Source organism: Cyanistes caeruleus, chromosome 1, assembly GCF_971803275.1.
Source record: "Cyanistes caeruleus chromosome 1, bCyaCae1.hap1.1, whole genome shotgun sequence".
Lineage (NCBI taxonomy): Eukaryota > Metazoa > Chordata > Aves > Passeriformes > Paridae > Cyanistes > Cyanistes caeruleus.
Window position 1 is genome coordinate 98,740,545 of NC_141701.1, and position 20,399 is coordinate 98,760,943.

General features: G+C 38.1%; 1 protein-coding gene across 2 annotated transcripts in view; it reads right to left on the bottom strand.

Annotated features, from left to right (window-relative positions):
* The window catches only part of VPS41 (VPS41 subunit of HOPS complex), a 106,266-nt gene extending 86,087 nt beyond the window's left edge, over positions 1-20,179 (bottom strand). The window contains exons 1-3 of one of the 2 annotated variants that reach the window (XM_023919542.2): positions 19,607-19,682; positions 15,738-15,776; positions 12,613-12,658 (exon numbers count right to left, since the gene is read on the bottom strand). In XM_023919542.2, coding sequence (XP_023775310.1) covers positions 12,613-12,658; positions 15,738-15,763 — 72 coding nt within the window. In that variant the 5' untranslated portion in view covers positions 15,764-15,776; positions 19,607-19,682. Of the gene's footprint in view, positions 1-12,612; positions 12,659-15,737; positions 15,777-19,606 lie in introns of both variants that reach the window. The other variant, XM_023919543.2, reaches the window with a different exon arrangement.
* Positions 20,180-20,399: the final 220 nt, after the last annotated feature.

Consider the following 20,399-nt stretch of genomic DNA (forward strand, 5'->3'; position numbering starts at 1 on the left):
ATCACTGCGATCTCTTCACAAAAGCCATTACAATCAAAAGCCAAACTTTCACAGTTTAATCATCTGAAGGGGTTTGGGCTATGCTATTTTGTTACTGGTTTTTCTTTTTACTCCGAAGTTCTGGGTGCAAAGACTGTATAGCAGCATGTCAATTCAGCTGTAAGAGGCACTTACTTGATATCTAAAAAGCAGGAAAAAATGTGCATGTGTACTTTGTTACATAAAGTTAGTAATTTGCAATTTAGAAGTAAAATACAAAAAGAATGTATATGATACTGAATGATGATAAAATAAAGTGTGCCACTGTAGCCACAATGAACTGAAAGCTGAAGCATGCACATTACAAGAAACTTCACGACCTTCACAAGATGCTGCACCTCTGTAGCAAGGATAGAGGCAAAATGCTGCGAATAAAAATAAGAAGAATCCACTAGGAATAAGTTAATTGTATCAAAACCACCAATGGGCTTATGGTAAAAAAAAAAAAATACTAAAAATATGTTTTCTGGGAAAAGGATCAGGACATAGTATATTCCTATGAATCACCATTATCTTCTGCATGTTAGGATCTTTTCCTGGTCAATACTGAAGCTTTCCTCTCTTTCTTTTCAAGCTCATTAGGTACTATCACCAATCACTACTTAAATGCAAGGAAAGATCGTGGGGCAAAGAGTGAAGAGAAAGGAAACCAAGCTAAAAAAAACCAAAAACAAACAAGCAGTAAATTTATTGCTCGAAGAAGACCCAACATGTTTATCTTTTAGGAAAAGAAAATCCCAGTTGCAAATTAGCTCTTTGGCCACAGGTGTCTATCTGTAACAGACAGTCTACAGAAGTACAATGCCAGAGAGACTCCACAGGCTTCAGTAAGCCTCAGTTAATCTTACACATGCACAGACATACACAAACCCTTCTATATCCCTTGGTCCTCACTGGAAAACAGTACACCTGCAGTAATACTCTCCTACACTTGCTATTGACTGTAATGAATATATCAACACTGAGTAGGTCTCCCACATAAAGCATATCTTTTATTCTTAAGCAACCAGAATATACCAGTGCAGTGCTCTAGTTAAAAGTGCCCTCACTTCCCACTAACCACTGCCTTCCAATTCCTAAAAATGCACAGTGTCAGCCACAGCAGAACAATATTTGTGCAACACTTTCTTGTAGTCAATGATGCAAAAAATAAATTTGGAAGAGAGACATGTTAACAGGTTAATAAAATACATTTTTTTTAAATTGCCTTTTCAGTACTCAAGCCAGTCTTTCCCAAGTTAAGGAGTACGGCCATTTACCATGTGTGCTACCATCATACATGGAAACATGAACATAACCTCATACAAAACACAAAAAAAGCCATATATACCTATAGAAACATCCAGTACTTAGCCCCATGCTTACAGAAATATGCTGCAAAGAGAGTCAGTTTTAAAATGTTACGTGAGAGTTTTATGACAGAATACAAATGAGATTAATACAGGGATGTCAGCAGCACATGACGTAGGAGGATGAAGTGAGGTGTCAAGATGTCCACCAAGAAACAATTTTATTCAGTAAATCTAACACTGAACAAAGTTGTTACTAGACAGAATGACAATGTCAAATTACAGGTCTGTATATAAATCAGTCAAATTCCTCATGCCTACAGATCGTTAATAAATGGCTACAAGGTAGAGGGAGGAGGTAAAGTCAAAGTAAAAGCATACATGTGATGGAAGGAGGGCGTAAGGAAGTATGTGCCCATTTTATAACAATTAATACATTACTGCACTTTATACATTGCTTACAAAGATTACACTTGAAATGCATGGGCAGTCATTGAATAAATTCATAAAAGTAAAAATTGAACTCCAGTCATCTAGTTTTTATAAGATCCCACATGTTGCTGGGGCCTGGACATCCAATGTGCAACCAACATGAAAAGTTAATTCTAGTCTCTTGAGTAGTTTGCATAAAATCATTCATCCATGGACCATTAGATAAAGTTACTGTAAATAAGTTTTGCCTGTCTTATTTATGAGTGAAAACTAAGTAATTTTTTCTGCACACACATATACAAAAAATATATACTTTCAAAAGTCAGTGCACCGAAGCATTCTGCCAGGCTTCAAAGTAAGTAAATAAAATGAAAACTCCCAAATATTAGGCATGATGATGTACCTATTTCACGCTTTCTTGACAGGTATCTTCTATGTTAAATAAAAGTCAAGCTAAAAGGTGAATTGAAATGAGGTTGGGGCACTTTACTGTAAACAAAATGAAATAAAAAGGTGATTTGCAAAAATTCAAAATTTGTCTACAGCTTCAGACTTTGATATATTAAATGCATTTGACGATCTCTTATTTAGAGTATCAGGGTTTAATAATTTTAAAGGTACTTTTCTATAAGGAAAAGCTTTTATGCAGTTTGAACTTCTAAAGTAAACACAAGCCAGTGTTAATAAAAGCAAATCAATAATTTTTGTTAAATTTTAATAATCTTGAAAACCCACAAATTAAACCGTGAGCAGCCTGAGTTGAGATGTCAGTTAGCTGCGTTTCTATGACAACTCAGAGGAGTAGTACCAGTCCTGACTTGCAGCAAAGCTAAGATATAAACAGAGTGACATTTACCCCATACAAGAGAACTCACAGCTTTCCTTTTTAAAGGGAAAAAATAATAAAAAAATCAATTGCTGAACTTAAATGGATTTTTAATAAGTGTATGGCACTTTCAATTAAACCCTCCTAGAGGATTCTAAACATTTGGAAATAAAATTTTGTAACACTGCTTTTTGTACCACTACTTAATAGTACTTCAATATTTAATGCCTAAAATTATCTGAAACAACAATACTGAATTTTGAGATTCTTGACAAATGTTTTAAGAGAAAAAGAAATATTCACTGCACAAAACGTGTAAAGCACTCCACACACGGCAGCCTTAAATTCTGAAAGCGAAGGAGACCCACAGAGCTGTCAGGAGGAAGGTACCTTTGTGATGTTGTAAAATAAATAATGACAATTTTTCAACGACAATGAATGCTAACTTGAAACTCATACTCCATTTGATTTTCTACTTGCCTTTTAAAGCTAAAGCTAGCAGTCATATTGCTAAAATATGCTGTAAAGAACAGGTATCCATAAACATTTCCCATTGAAAGCACATTTCCAACTGAATAAAATTACCCCTAAGACTAATACAAACCCCTTCCTACTGAGAGCTCTTCCAGTTGTCATTGCTGAACACTTCTGAACTGAAAACAAATTCCTTTTCATTCACCCAGCGCCTACTCAATACCAACTCTTCTTCTGGAACCAATTTACAAAAGTAATAAGAGCCTCAAATGTGTTACAAGCTCTCTACTTGTAGTGGCCAGTGCCACTGCAAGGGATGCTCACCAGCCTGTCTGAACCCAGGTTCACAACCTTCTTCAGGTATTCTGCCCCATTTTTTCCTAGCTTTGCCTACAGGAACTACTGTGCTGGAATCATGAGTGAGAAAAAAATAAAAAAAAATCCGAAATCAGTCCTTGTGAAGAAAATTTCCAGAAGGAACCTGTGGGCAGTTCCCAGAGTTATTCCATTAGCCCACATCTGCTCCTGCAGCAGAGGATCTGCCCACTGGACAGTCTGTCACATGAACTACATGCTCTATTGATTACAGATACTCTAATTACGCTACAGGCACTGACAGCAAAGTGTCATCCTTCCCACACAATTTGCCCTCCAAGTTTTTCAAAGCCTTTATGGAAATAAATGTTGTATACATTATAAGGCAAGTGTCCTTTCCCTTTGCCGCACATCGTCTGTCCAGTCCCAGCTAGAATTCCAGTTATTCTAAGTGTCCATTCCAGCCTTGTTTATGCCTGCAAGTTTTGATCCTGTAAAGCCTTTAAACTCCAATACAAAGATAGCTGAAGTCCATCACTGAAGCAATTTCAAAAAAGACACAATCACAGCCTACTCCTACAAGGCCTACTGTCACAGGACTTCTTAAAAGACTAGATCTGAAAAAAAACAAAACCAAAAAACCCTACAGGTAATTTTTTCTTTTATTACATGCTTTATTTCAAGTTTACATTGATTTCAGAGATTATAAGAAAAATGTTGATTTACCTCATTTCCTCCTGGCCAGGACAGGGTTAATTTTTGCAGTAGCCAGGGGACACATGGCTGGTATAGGGGCTATCCTACACCATTTCATGTCATTGCCAGGTGTGTGGAGGGAAGAGGACCCTTCTGAGGAGAAGGGGTTCTTCTGGTTGAGCAGACGACAGGCTGGGTAATGCTGGTTTCAAGCCAGAGTAGCAGGTGAGTATGGGTGAGTATTTTTTGCATGTAAATCACTCTGTTTTGTACGCTTTAGTTATTAGTACTGTCGCTGTAACTGTTCATTTTCTTATCTCATTGCTGTTTCTAGTAAATTGTTCTTAACCCACCATCCTTCCCTTTTGTGCCTCCTACTCTCCAGCCCACCGAAAGGGAAGGGGAGGAGGGGAGCAAGCAAGAAGCATGTGGTTTTAGTCTCAGTGGTAGCATTAAAGTGAGAAGCACCATTCCTAAATTGCAACACCCCCTAGCTTGCTGTAACTCAAACCAAACCAAAAAACCCCATTTTGCTGCACAAAGCGTAACTTTATATTACTGAAAAATATTACTAAAAAAAGTCAGAAGAAACTACTTGGAAATTTGTGAGACTAACTTTTCTTGACATTTAATACAGGTCAGACCTTCAGAAACCCTAGTATGAAATCAGCATTTTTATTTATTCCAATTGTCATCATTATCACACAGGAAAAAAAAAAAAATTAAAGCAACTAGTTAGAGCTCCAGAATTACTAGTTTACACACTACATGAAAATCTCCAGTAGAACCAAAGAAACCAACTCAAATTATTTTTAAATTAAAATAAAAGTTCACAGAACATTTTCAGTTATGCAAAAATGAATAAACACATCCTTAGTGCTCTGCCAGGGGCAGCTTCTCTTACAGAAATTCAATGACAAATATAGAAAGAAAAAGAAAGCAACATAAAAAGACCTCAAGCCTTAAAATGAAGTCTCCAGGGATAGTTGCTTATTTCTCTTGTATATGTGCAGAAGCACAAAGTGCAGCAAAATACCCAGTAGAACTCCACTGCCAACATCATTTATTACCTTTCTTGGTTTTGACATCTTGACTTGATTTAAGGTATAACCATCTCTAACTCTTAATTTTTTTTAATGGAAATAGTGTCTTAATCAGAGCATTGACTAATTGTCTTAGCTTTAGTTTTGAGGGCCTGTGAGGCTAGCTGGGAACAATCTTTCATCTATAAATCCCCTATTTGACATGGGAGCAAAGAGTACTCAGCTGAGTGGCTGGTGTGTGGCTGAGAAGTGGCATGGATGACTTCTAGGCAGACTGCTATGAAAGGCACATCATCAGGTCAGTTTTATACCACCATATGAACCCCCAGATGTCTGCAAATCCTTTTTATCACCAGAATTGCTTGGAAGGGCAGGACTGCACCCAGAACAGCTGTGCAAACCTTACTTTGCACAAGAGAGCCCAACAACCACCTAACAAACTTAAGGTTAACTGCCACAAGATTTCCATGACAAATACTACCCAACAAAAGATACAGATAGAGCTTTTTATTTAACTCTTCACAGCATTTCTATACCTCAGAACTATAGCAAAAGGGTCATAATGCTTCCTTTGGCCCAATAAAGAAATGATGACTATTTCAGCCTTTATCCTTTCCAGTTCAGCTCTCAGATCTTTGTTAGGACCCAACTATCTTCATTCATTCAAGGTAAATAGATACTGATTTACAAACAGACCTGATTTTACACTTGCTGAACCCCATTCCCCAAAATGTACAGGGAAAATATCCAACACCAAGTTCCTCAGACAAGCAGGTTCACTTATCTGTCATCTCTAGTTTTCTCTACCCACATTATATGTAGGCTAAAGGTGGCTCAGACAATCTGGTAATCCAGATAATCAGACAGAAGCCTTCATATTCTCAGTATAACCTCACGAATATCCATGTGCAGCATTTCTCACTTCCTTTTTTACCATATTTCACATCAAAACATTTTTTAATAGCTGTATGCTAAAACACTGAGACTTACCATACTTTTCTTGTATCTAGAGGCAATAATTAAGCTTGACAAACCATACACTTTCTTCACCCTGGAAATAATGCTCCAGTTTAGACACCCTTGCTCAGCTAGGACAATGAGCCAAGTCTCCATCTTTGCTGATCTGGACAGGAAGGCAAGATGCAGACAGAGCAGCTCCCTAGTACAGCTCTGCAGGACTAGGTCTGCTGACAGAGTTTACTCTCAGTTTTAGGACATAAATGGAAAAGGAAAACAGTGACTCTGTCCTAACATAATATTATGAAGGTTAAAGGATTGAAGGACTGCCTTCGAAGTACCAGTCAAACCTGCCTATAATCCAATTATCCAAAACACATAAAGGAGCTGGCTCCCACTCTAACACTTAACCTCCACTTTTAAGACAGCAAAGTCTTGAAGGCTCACAAGTCTTCCCCAAGCCCAGCTCCTTACAAATCTCCTCTTCTCCATCCCCTTGTAACCCTCAGATGGACCTTTGCTGATACCCTAACTTCCCTCTAACACTTTATCAAGCCCTCTTAGCCCAGTTTCAACACTTTTCAGTGTGCCTGCCAGGAACCCAATCTTCTTCCTCTTCAAAACTATCATGTCCTCAGTTGGAAGCTCATTTCCAGCCAAACAATCTTCATGGCATAGCTTTCCCATACAGAGTTTTAAATGACTCCTTCTAGCTTGACATGAAACAGCTATTCACAGGACACAAGAATCCAGCAAGAGCAGCTCACTGACTATGCTATAGGTGATTCTTGGAAAAGGCAGACCACAACTCCCATCCCAGCAGCACAGCCACACCAGCTCAGAGACATTCAGAGGACTGAGACCAAGACTGACCACTGAGTTGAATGGATTTGGCAATGCAGACAATTGTCATCCCATATTTCCATGACCTCTTTCCATATCTTAAAGCACAGATATTCTTATAATATATGTAAGGAAAAAAGAATTTTATTTACTAATTAATGGCTAACATATTGCAAATGCAACCTTTGCAATACAAGGGAACATGGCAAATGAATAAAAATATCTAGCAAAAAACCTGCTTCAAGTGAAAATATCATGTGGGAGGAACACACGACTTTACACATACAGGAGGGGTAAGTAGCAAGCTGCAACAAATTGCCAACATCTGTTGATAAATTTAAGGAAGAAACATCATCTCACAACAAAACTGGGAGATCCCTTTGACTTCCACCCCAGACAAAGTCTCTGTACTATTTGGTAAAACCAATGAATAGGTGATTCAGGTTGTTTTGTGAGAACATGAAGAAAAACTCCTAATCTTTATCTACTAAATGGCTTACCCTGCTCACAACTTTAAGTGCAATAACTGGATTATACCTGTGATGAGGTAAATTTGCCTCCTCCCCCTCCTCCTTCTTATATTCCCATTTCACTGTCACAAAACAGTCGGTCTTTATAAATCCTACTATTGCCTTATGACTGCAGGCATCAGAATATCGTTTGTACTTTAAAGATGAGAGGTAGAAGTTTTGAACCCTACAAGTTAAATTATGTATGTGATAATCTATAAGGTATTACCTATGTAATATAAGAAGGAACCCAGAAATATTTTTGGACATTTGTCCACTTCCTTCTACCCTAAGAGCAAATATGTTCAAGCAAACTGACCCACTATTAATTGCATTACCTGTGCATACCATCAGTCTTATTCTTCCTCAGCAACACTTAAAAAAATTTATTTGAAGATGATGACAAATTCTGGTCAGAATGGGGGTAGGAGAAAAGTACGTCTTTGGAAAGTTTCAGAAGTCAAAATTGTCAAAAGACTCAAATTACTGAGGTGGGCAATGAGGATGTAACCCTATCATTGTAAAGAAGGCAGCTATTTTCTCGAAGTTCTTCCATTGTAACATCAGGCTTCTTTGGTGTTTGCCTCTGATGCTGTCACTTTTGAAGGAAACTGCCTGCCATTCTGACATGGAAGTCAGAAAAAAACCCTAGCCCAGGTCCTGCTTCTTCTCACACTAACTGCAACCCATGTTACAGTTTAGAAATAACTTAAATAATCATTATTTCTGAAAAAATAGCTGGAAAGTCACAACACAGACTTAAATTTTTTTATTTTCATTGTTGCAAAACCTCTAGAGGATTGTTATTCTTTACAATCAAAGAACACAAAGTATAATTTAGAATCTAATTTGATTCTCAAAAAGACAGTGTCTTGTGCTGGTTTTGCAGTAATTGATTTTTGGTGAAGACAGAAAAAGTCAGCTATGGAAGTAATTCTCTGTGAGGAGCTGGTAGCGGCTTCCTCTCTGCCTGGCAAAACCAATCACTGCCTAAAGCTCGGAAAATTGGCACACTGCTAAGCCAATTAGAAAAGCTGGAAACATCTCTATGATAACACATTTACAAACAAAAAACTGTGGGAAGCTCTTTTGCTCTCTACAGAGGAGTAGGTGGATGGCCAAGCATCTTTCCCAGTGAGGGCTGCTCAACCCTGACATGGCTGCAGCTCTCTCAGCATGGCTCATAATGGGCTTTATTTACTTAGGTGCTTTTAACCAGCCATGCTGCAGACAGAAAGGCAAAAGCAGCAGCAGCAGTTTTTCTTTTTCCAGCATCTCGCTTGAAGAAAAGGTGCAGTGGTGTGAGCAGTCCATGTGACCAGCAGAAGCACAGCAAGCGATTCCCCGACTGCAGAGCCTGGACAAGGTTAACCTTTCAGCTCTGCAGAGCTCCGTAAAAACTGACAGAACTCCAATTGATAGAACTTGGGAACACATGAACCTATGAACACCAGTTCTCTCCTGAGTCAGGAAAAAGTGAGGACACGTGAGGAGAACAACATGGCAACCCTAAGGCTGGTGCAATGGAGGGAGGGAGAGGAAGAGGTGCTCCAAGCATCGGAGCTGAGATTCTTCTGCAAGCCATGGTGAGGACTATAATACAACAAACAGTTTCCCTGTAATTCATGAAGTGCATGGCAGGGAAAGGTGTTCTAAAAGTTTATTTTATGTCTCATTATTCTCTTTTAATTATGTTAATTTTTTTTTTTCCTTGATACCTTTCGAAGTTCTGAGCCTGTTTTGCCCCTAAAGCATTTTCTCCTAATCCTCATCTTACCCCATGAGTTTTCTTTTCTCCTCCTCTGCTTAACCATAGCTGAAGAAAATGAGTGATTTTCATAGGTGCACTGGTGTTTGGCCAGCATCAACCCATTACACACCTCAAACTCAAGCTCCTAAAGTATTTCTTTTTTAAAAAGACTTCTGTGTTCTAAAGTGATGCAAACACACCTTCCCTGATGGCCATTTCTGAGTCTTACCTGACCTTCCTTCAAAAGAAAACAAATCCAGAAGCAAGCAGAAGAAAGTACTCCATCCCCCACTATTTTGGATGATATATGCACTTCTGCTGAAGAATCAAGTGCCACAGAGCAAACAAGGAGAATTATTGTAATAGGATGTGTAAATATTATGTAACAGCAGCTTCATCATTATTGTGTCTCAATCCCTAGGATATGGTTTCCAGATTTCTGCTGCTACCTCAGTGATAAAGGGACTACCTATGTTATTTTCAGAATTAGGATCTCAACTCAATTTCTCTCAATGCAATAAAATCTCTAACACTACAGGAATTCCAGGAAAAACTCAGACTAAAGGCCTTTAACCAGGTGGCTTGATAGTATCAAAACTGGAATACAATTTTATTGCAAGTTGTTGTTTTATTTACTGTGTTGAATTTAAATCCTGAGCACTTTACCAGACCCTTTGGAAGCTCACTGAGAGAACATAAACCTCTTTTCCTCCATAACTTTCATACCAAATAGTTTTTCCTACAGGAAAATTTTAACAAAGCAGAAAAAAAAAAAACTGGTTAAAGAATGGGAATAGCAAAGAGCATTTCACCTTGAAGTCACTGGTTCAAAAGCAGGTAAAGCAATAGTGAACAAAAGCTAGAAACCCATTAAAGTCCCCAGCTTGCAAAAGAATTAATTTCAGTTCTGCAACTACTGGTACACAAAAAAACAAAAGGCACAAAGACTGAAATTTCTAAACTATGACAGCATGTTTGTGACTTATGCTGCTTAAAATATTTCCCCTAATTCTATGGTGAAAATACAGTAAAAACATGCATAACCTCTGATCTCATTCCTTTACAACTGTTCACAAGGCACATCACCAATGCTTTTCCAGTATCTAGCTGTAAAATTGGTAAATATGGATTAGGATGGTAAAATTTCACACAGCAGCTTTCTGTTCTCCCCATGCATTTTCCACAGGGATTTATTTAATACCCTGGGAAAATGCAGATATACAGCAAGAGCACGGAATTAAGATGATATGGCTGCCTGTGAATAGGTCTCAAAATGGGCTGCATTTACAGTATGAAATGACACATAGATGAAAGACAAAACAGAGAGCATTTTATTTCTTTGTGAAACTGGTGTGACATACCAACTATTAGAATATATTTGCACAACAGCAGTGGAAGATTTACTCCCACAGGTTTGAAGGAGCTGGGCACCAGCCAAGTTTTGAAGTGTAAGTAACATAGAGATGACATACTGCACATGACCAATCCTCATAAAATGGCACATTTAAAAAAAAAATAGTAGTAAAAAGTCCCTAGAATACAATTTGGTTTCATTTCAACTACTTCAATTTATTTTACCAATAATTTAGTGCATTACAAAGAACACCCGAAACTTCCAAATCCACTTCAGTGTTCAAAAACTTAAGTCCAGTGTTTAAAGGAAAAGTCCATCCACACCAAGTACACCATACAGAGGCAGTACAGGATAGGCTGTTTTATCTTCCATGTCCAAATCCAATTCCAGCACAGAAAAATCTAAACTCAGTTCAAATCTCAATGAAGCTATGCATTTCTACTTTTACTGTCCTTTTGCTGAGTAAGGAACTTGGGCAAACATTTGTTTCCCCTGTGAACACTACTCAAGCAACCCAGTTGCCACCTTGTGATCTACTGCTTATGAAAAGCTGACAGCGCAGTTTTGGGAATAGCAGTTTTTGAAGCTCACCTACCCACAACTGGGGAAGAGCTCAATTTCACCATTACTTTCTTTTTGCAGCCAAGAGTGTTATTCCACATAGAGAAATACATTTAGTGTTTTGGAAAAGCCACATCTGCCTACTCTGCTAACACAGTAGCTTTGCAATTGCATTTAATTTATGGAGGAAGCACAGCAGCATTTTAACTTTTTATGTATTCCACAACACACAGATAGAACAGGCACTTCTGGTTAATATTAATAGCTCATTAAATGAAGTATTTAATTTTCACTCAAAACCAGAACATCTTAAAAGAATATTGTAATAATCCATTTTTTCCTGCAAGTCAATCCTCTAATAATGTTTATTATAATGTTAGTTACTAGTCACTGCAAACTTGTTTCTCAAATTAATGTATGGAAAGATTCCATTTAAACTTCAATAAATAATTTACTATGCTCATCCTACTGACTCAAATTGATAAATTATTTGCATGATACATTTCCTCATCAATAAAGAGAACTTTGTACTTGGAATTTATCTAACTTTTCCTTCCATTCTCCCCAAAAGGCCAATTTAATTTAAAGCCATGCAGAGGGAAGCAATCTCTCTTCAGACTTCCAGACATGTGAAACAGAATATACTTTTTAAGCATTTTTCTCCCATTTTATATTTTAAAATATAATCTAGCGTACAACTATTCAATAGTAAGGAAAAGTGGTGTGATTAAAAGAAGTACTTTGGAAAAGATCAGACAGGAGACCAAAAAAGCCAATTTGGACTAAGGTACAGGAGCCACATCTACTTTTCAACCATCCATTTTTCTTGCAATGGTGATGCCCCTTCAAATGCTACTATCCACAGAACAGCTCACCTCTTCCAGCCCAGTGCTCCACACTCCATATTAAGAGAACATTTTGATGGAAACACAGTATGACAAGGAGCCTTTTTCACCAGATGCTTTATTTACTTGAAATTATTTAATTGCTTTGACCTAATCCATACCCAACCTACAAGACTAAAACTTGGAGTGCACTGAAAAGAGAAAGAAAATATCAAGGCTTTTTAGTTGCCTCTTTTTAAGACTTACATTTTTTCTTAACTGTGTTCCTGCTCTGTTCAGTTTTAAAAACCTTTAAGAACAAGACCACTACTAATTTCAGTGGTAAAAGTGTATCAGAGACAGATATTTCTAAACCATCAGATATAGTTTGAGCCTTGGATTAACCAGGAATTTCTACAATACCTTCCTCTCTACAAACTCTCATGGAATTTATTAATATAGTGTTTAAATACCTAAACAAGAAACTAAATGAACAAGCATATCCCTTTCACAGGGTGACAGTGATTAAAACAGTAAAAAGAAACAGTAAAACAAACTTAAGAAGGGGACATATAAAAATAGAAGTGTTAGAATGAAAATATATGCAATACTGATATAATACTAACACATACATGTAGCTAACAAAAATGTAGGAATACAGATATTAATGCACATTTTTTAAAAAATACTACTTTAATACCTCTTTGCAGAACATGAACATCTGCACTGGTTTAACAAGCAAACAACTGCAAAACAAAAAATTTCTGCTGTAGTGCAGCATTAAAAAAAATAACAAAAAACAACAGTGACATGCCTTATATAATCAAAGATCATTTCTTGGGACATAGCACTCATTTATAATTCCAGGGACGTTTGTTCTTGAAAGGGTGTTTCCTGTAAAAAGTCACATGCTGGATCAGCATAATCTGCTCATAACCCCTGTAGGAAAATCGAATGGAGGAAAAAAATTTCAAGACTTTTATTCTTTGCTAATTAACTGGCAAAACATAACTATCTGCCTGACAGAAAACAGTTTATGTGAGAAAAGTAAGATTTTACAGAAACAGATGCATTGTGAGGAAGAAGAATAATTTGCAAATAAATTCAGATTCAGGCTATACATAACTTACAGAGATTTTTGTTTTCCTCCACAGCTTCCAAATAGCCAAAAATGAGATTACTTTGCTATATACTTTTTAGATCTCATCAAATGTGACAGTCCAAACATTTAGTTCAGGTGCTATAAATGAAATTAAATAAGCCAATAAAACCATATTTTACTAGGACTTTTCAGCCAAACCAACCTACTCAGATCCAGACTCAAATCTGGCTGCATATTTGATAATTAGACAAGGTTAGCATAAGTAATGCAAATATATCTCAGGAAAAAAAAAAAAATAAAAAAAAAAAACAACCCACCAAAAATGTCTAAAGCCAAACATACAAAAAGAAAATACTTTTGCTTCAAGACTACAGTAAAGTTACTTTACAAAACAAAGATGTTTTCCCCTAAGAATTAGAGGACTATTACAGAGACAGCTTCCTCGTCATACCATGGCATAATATATAGCAGTCTGACTACAGAAAAAGAAAAAGCTTATAATACCCCAAATCATATATAAGAACATGATAGTAAAGTGTCAACTGTACTCTAGTTACAAGGAGAGATCAATTACACTCCTTCAAGTTCTACAAATTTTACAAGTCACTACAGCTATCTCTACATTGAAAGAATGGTCTGCTTAATGCCTGAACAAATGCACCATCTCTGCTAATTGATACCTTTGCATTTTACACATTCTGACTTCAGTAGGTAAGAAGTATTTTACACCAGGGCAGCCTTAGGAACTCAACATTCAATTTTATACAAAGAATTTAAATTACATTAATTGCAAGAGTAATTGTATATGTAAAAAGTTTTAGTACTATGGAAAGATGTCTATGAAGTACATGCCATAAATATATATTTTTAATGGCTAAAACTAAACACAGGCTCCAAGAATTAGTCCTTGATTCTAGAACCACCACCATAAAATACATCCCTGATTATTCAAACTATATTCAAAAGAAATAATTACAATTTTATGATCACAAGAGCTAGGAATGAAGCCATCAGCTTGATCTTAGCTCAGACCATACTTCAAATAATATAAGCAAGCACTGAGAACATTTACACTTTGTGCTTTTACCAATTTGGTTTTGCCTGAACAACCATTAGAAATAGTCTTATCAGTTTCATTCCATTAACTAACTAATGATGACCAAGATAATAACGACTGGACTTAATACTCAAAGATGACTAATGCAAAGCATTTTCACAGACATTAGAATGACAATTGTTCTTTAGATCCAGTATCTACAATCTCAATACATAAATTTCCTTTTCACTTCTCTCTGCATATGAAATGAACATTAAAAATAGACATCAACTTTAACATAAGTCTAGCTGAAATTTTAGGACTTTCAATTTTGTGAAAGATGCATGATGTCTATTTTTCCTTAAGGTAAAAAACAGCAAATCCCCACCAACCTGGCAACCCATTTATGATTAATTCTGCTGTAAATACTGATTTGTTACAGCCTTTTAAAGGCCATTAGAAGTGCCATTTTTTTCATTACAGTAGGCTTGAAGAAAAAAAAAAAAATCACCTCAGTTGGTATCTGTATTCACTATCCTGTGAATGCCAAGCCTTGAGAAGATTATTATTTTACTAAGTACTGAGTCCTTGCCCAATGATTGTTTATCTCCAAATCACAAAGCACTATTCAGAATGAAAGCATTTCACAATGGGCAAAAAAAGACTGGCCCTGGCAGCTGTTCCACAGAGCAATATTAAAGGGCCAAAAAAACCCTGCTTCTCACCAGTATTGCTGTTCAGTTCCACTGAAGATGACCACTCAATGGCAGAAAGAAAAAAAATATTTTTTTTTTTTACCTTCCACTGCAGAAATATTTTTTCAGAAGCCACCACTAAGGTCTGCACTCTCCACTGTCATAGATATTCGGCTTTCTGTCTGCTTAAACCCAGATCTCAAGCATGGAGATCTGTCCCTTGGTAAAAAACAAAATCTTCCTAATAGCAAATCCATTAAAGTTTCCTAAGTCTAGGAGCCACTCTGACTTAGATATGTAATGGGTGAAAATACTCAAGGTAATAGGCCTCTCTGTGTCATCTGTTCTTGCTGGTGGGCCACAACTTAAGCTGCTCAGCCACCTTTATTTCTTCCTTCCTGTAGCCATCCCAGGCTACAGGATATCCCTGATATCAATTATTTCTTTCTTATCTTTTATGGTTCCTTCAATGATGGCAGGTTTGGAGTTAGTACATTATTGTTCAGGGACAAACTCTTGAACTCTCTGTAGCTTTCTTCCTCTCTTCACTCCCAGCCACCTTTTCCCATCACCTATAGCAGTGCAGAGATCTCTCCAGAAAATGAGACAATTTTTGACAAAACATCATCTCAAGAACGGAGAATCTACAGAACATGATTAAGTCTAGACTGTGAAGCTATTAAAATAACAAAGTAATTACCTAAATGTAGTATTACTGGATATATAATTATACTTACAAATTTTTATTTCATTGAAACAGAAGCAAATGCATTTGAACTTATCTCTCAACATAATTCATTTTACTATAATGGGGCGATGGTGGGGTTTTTTTAAACATAAAGGACCTTCTAATAGCAATTCACAGCTTCTCTTTAATAATTTAAACCCAGATTAACAATCCTTTACATAATACTGGCCAAACGTGTAGAAACAACCAGTGAACTGACTGCACTGACACAGATTTGAGTGTGAAACATTTTAAGAAAGGTTACCTCAGATTCATCTGTTGATTCCTCATTAGACCTGGTTTCCTGAAAATGACACAAAAAACAAAGGGGTAAATATCTAAGTATATACATAATTGAGCAGTAATTCCTGTTAAGAAGTACCTTTAAACCCTTATTAAGAAATGAAAGACAGAGCAGAAGCAACTGAAAGTTCAGAGTTTCCATCCTTGTAATTCATACTCAATTTGTGCTTGCACTTGCATTCAAGTGCCACGGTGATACTCGGGAGCAGCAGGGACACTGTTGCCAGTTACCCTAAAAGAGAGCGTGATTGGGTCATCTGAGAATCTATCCCTGTGATATCTTCCTCTCTTCCAGAAGCAGGAGCAAATACTGCAAAGCAACTGCCCATATCTTGACTTCCAAGGCAGAACAGCATTCTCAAGTTATCCACAAGCCAGCTTTGTTATTCAATTATTCAGTTGTCAATAGGCTTATTTTAAACCTGAATAACTTCAAACCATTTTCCATAGAAATCCAGCATTCAGTGACTTTCTCCTTCGCATTAGATGTTAATGCAAGACGTGGCTTTCTCCTGACTTGGAAACAACTGTACCTTTAAAGTATCTCTCTCTGTCAAGATGATTCTTTCTACCCTACAAAAAAAATTTTTTAAGTCAACTCCTTCTCATCCCTCGTCTGTCCACTGAGAAAATCTGCTGATGCAATGCCTCCTCAAAGAAGTCAGCAAAACGAAGATTTACTTAACGTATTTATCTTTATCAACAGCAATAAAGGATTACAACTAATACACCAGCAGTGAATGAAAGCATTTTAACAATAAAATATGATACAAACAAAGAACAAGCAAGATAGAAGGCAGCATTTCAAATCTAATGAAGGGAGTCTTTGAAGAATAAGATGAATAAGTACAGAATTCCACCAGACAAGACAAAAAAGAGAAAAATAAAAATTACAATTCCTTACCAACAGCTTAGAGAAAAATGGAAAAGTAAGAAAATTGAAGGCACTGACAACCAGTGTACTTTTTTGGTTTCTCATATTTATTTATTTTCTATGTTTATATAATGCACTGATTGTGACTAGTACACCAAAAAGCAAAGGCTTCCTTCTCATTAGTGGGGCTCACATTGATGCTTATAATGACCATCACAGGAGATGGGAGACAAGCAAAGCAGCACTTCTACCTGCGATTGGAACATTCCTGCAAGGTGTTACCACAGTTACTGACATCTGTTTCCTCCATTTTATTCATTGCAGATAGTTCCACCTCTAAAATATACATCCCATAAAAGGGTTATCAGTGTAGTCCATGCTTGTGACATGAGTTGGGAAATTGCAAGTAAGAAGTATATAGGAATCAAGGGAAGATGGATTAAAATCCTGGCATCCATTGAAGTTTAGGTTTGACTTTGCAAACACAATTGTATCTCTGTCAGTCTCCCACTCTAATCACAAGCTGCTGTAACTTTTCAGGAAATTACAATTTCGTTACATACAATTTTTCTGCATCTTAAACTCTACTTAACAATAACCAAGTGAGAAAAGAACTAAAACATTTTGGTGTAATATTGCCAGATGACTGGATGAGCTAGAACAACACACAATGTACAATGCAAAGTATAATCCAATTCCTCATAAAAAAAACGTGATTTTCTCTCCTGAACACCAAGAGTTGCCTACTCAACTCCTTAATAAATCAAAATTAATAGCACTACTGTTATTATATTTTGATATAATTCACATAGTGTGGAAAAAAACCAACTGTCCCAGACAAAGGAATTACAGCAAGAGACATTTTTGCTGGTATACATGAGACTTTTTTGTGCAGCTACACCACCTACATCTGCCCCTCAGAGGTCCACATTGTTTTGGCTGTCCAGGAACAGAAACTTACTTTCAGGATGAGCTCACTATCTAACACCATGCCGTCAGACCAACACACGTGCAGGCTGGCACTACCAGCCCACTTACGGAGACAACAGCTGGTCCTCACACCCACCTAGGCCACTAAACTGAGCTGCAAGTTATGTGCAAAGGCATCCCTAGAGAATATTGACATTAGGGCATGCCAGAAGTTGATTCCAACAACCAATCCATGTGAACTAAGAAAATATCAATCCATTTTTACCTAGCACATCTGACCTGGCATCCACACTGTATTCACAAAGCGCTGCAACCCCAAATACTAAATTTCACAAATGGCATACAAATGCTTCATGGCATTTATATTTTACTGCAGAAAATAACATTAAAAAAAAATAAAAATCAGAGGGAGCCTTGGCTTAGGAAAGCAATGCAGAAATTGTATCTGTTCCCTGACAAGAACTTAGCTGAAGGTGCTTAGAATTGATACTTATCTACAAACTCACTTTGGTAGCAACTTACTATGAAAAGCTTTTTCCCTGGGTTTTCCTACTTGCTTAGGCAAACTGGAACAGTAAACTGTAGCTATGATTGCCCTGGGTTTTGTTAGGCTCCTTTGCCTTCCCTCCAAATGCATGAACTGAGAGGATTATCCTCCACTTCCACTTTTTAATAGCCTTGTAAGTGCAGAAAGGAAATCCCTAAAAAAGGGATTTGTAGACAAACAGAAGCCAAAAACAGGTAGGAATAGCAGTCTCTAGCAATCTCAGACTCCAGGGAAAATCAGCAGTACACTTCAGCCGGCTGACAAACGTTGTTTAAGTAGCCTAATAGTGAAGTAAGGGAACACATATGAGGGCATAGAAATGTGAAGTAATCTCTCACCATTATAATCTCTCACTTTATAGATCCAACATAACTTCTCAAAAAATTCTTACGTGGGCTTTCAAGTGCAATGGGTATCGGGTTTTCCTTCCCCTGGTTTTACAAACATCAAATGTTATCCACTACATGTTTAGGCACATAACCTGAACCTGATGGAAGGTAAAAGCCACAAAGCTCGAGTTTTACAGAAACACATGCACAACACACACATCCCTTTCAGTAGAGGTCTGTGCATGCTACCAACAGGAGCTAAACTGAAATGAGTAAGGTAACTCTCCTATCATAGTCCAAAGAGAACAAAACACAGACTAGTCTCTTGTAATCTTAATCTCTTGTATTGTTAGAGAAGACTTTCCAAGTTTGTTTCATCCTTCCAAAGGTTGCTATAGTTAAAAACTCATCAAGCCTGGGGGGAAAAAAAGCCTCCCTCCTAACAAAAACTCGGTCAGCAGGAAGGTGGAAGCCAGATGCCAGCCTCTAACTTCGGCCGGTTACCTTGAAGTAATTTTAAAACTCTCACTTTTAGGCACCCAAGACTGACAAAGATTGCACAGCTCAGCTGTCTGTCCAAACCCTGGCTCAGCAAAGAAACATTTAGAAAGTACCTGAAAGGGCCAGGAACTGCACTTTTTGCTTTTTTTTTGTTTTTTTTTTTTTTTTTGTTTGTTTGTTTTTTTTTTTCCCTTGGTTAAGAGCAACCTAGGGACGGGGGGCTTTAGTACAACACCCGATTAAGAGAACAACAGCACAAAACTCCTCAAGTTTTGTCTCAGAAAAAAAATTCCCTTGTTGAGTTGAACTTGGTCGTGTTTCCTATGTCACTCGGTAGAGAGACCCTCCGGCTCATTAACCTTGGCTCCACAGCGGCGCCAGACGCATTTCTAAACCCACCCTCCCGGCCAGACCCAGGTTCCGCTGCCTCCATCTTCCCTCCTCCAGCTCGGTGCAGCGAGCCTGTCCCGGAGGCTGTCGCGGCCGGCCCCGCACCCCACAGGGCTGAATGCCGGCCCCTGCCCCCTGGCACAGGCCCTGTCCCTCCGTCCCTCCACTCCCGTGTGCCCCCGGCCCGGCCCCGCGCTTCCGCCGTCCCGCTCTAAGCCCCGCTCCCGGCGCTGCGGCCACAGCGCACTGACAGCCTCTACCTTCTCCCCGGCTTCCGCCATGGCGTGGCCAGGCAGCTGTCATGTGAGGGGCAGGAAGCCGGCTGTACGGAGGCACTCTGGGAAATGTAGTTTCGGAAGGAAGGGATGGTTTTCTTTTCTTTTTTCCTTTTTTTTTTTTTTTTTTTTTAATTAAATTAAATTTTTGTTTTGTTTTGTTGGTTTTCTGGGTTTTTTTTTGTTTGTTTTGTTTTGTTTCCCCTCCTCCTTTCTTCCTTCCTCAGCCCAGCTGAGGTGTGGTGGCAATGCCGTACAAAACGGAGGGCAGATGCAAGGCTGGGCCCAACGGGGAGCAGAACCCAGCAAAGTTACCTTTCTGCCCTCCTTAGCTGCGAGACGCTTTTTAAAGCTGAAATCCATCCATTCCCTCAGGGAGACCAGCACGATGTCCCAGCTCCATGGTACACCCAGCGGTGATGGGACTCAATATAGGCGCTGCGGTTCTTGATGAGCTGGCCCCTGATGAGCGAGGGTTCGGGTGCAGCTGAAGCCAAGAGCCATTTCCAGCCCCCGTAATGCCAATGTTGTGTAGAGCACTGCCAGTGCTCCTGGACCAGGCCCTTTTATTATCATCCACCTGAGCAGCACCTGGTCGGGCACAGCTCCGGTTGCCATTCGATCTTCCATCTGCCATTAGATCTGACATGTAGCAGCTTCTGTCCCCTTTGTACATTTTACTTAATCATCGGTATGGAAATGGCCCACACTAGTGTCAGGAGAAGGATTTCAGAAAGCCTAAATGCGTTCCACAATTCTAGAAGCTGCTGCAATTTGA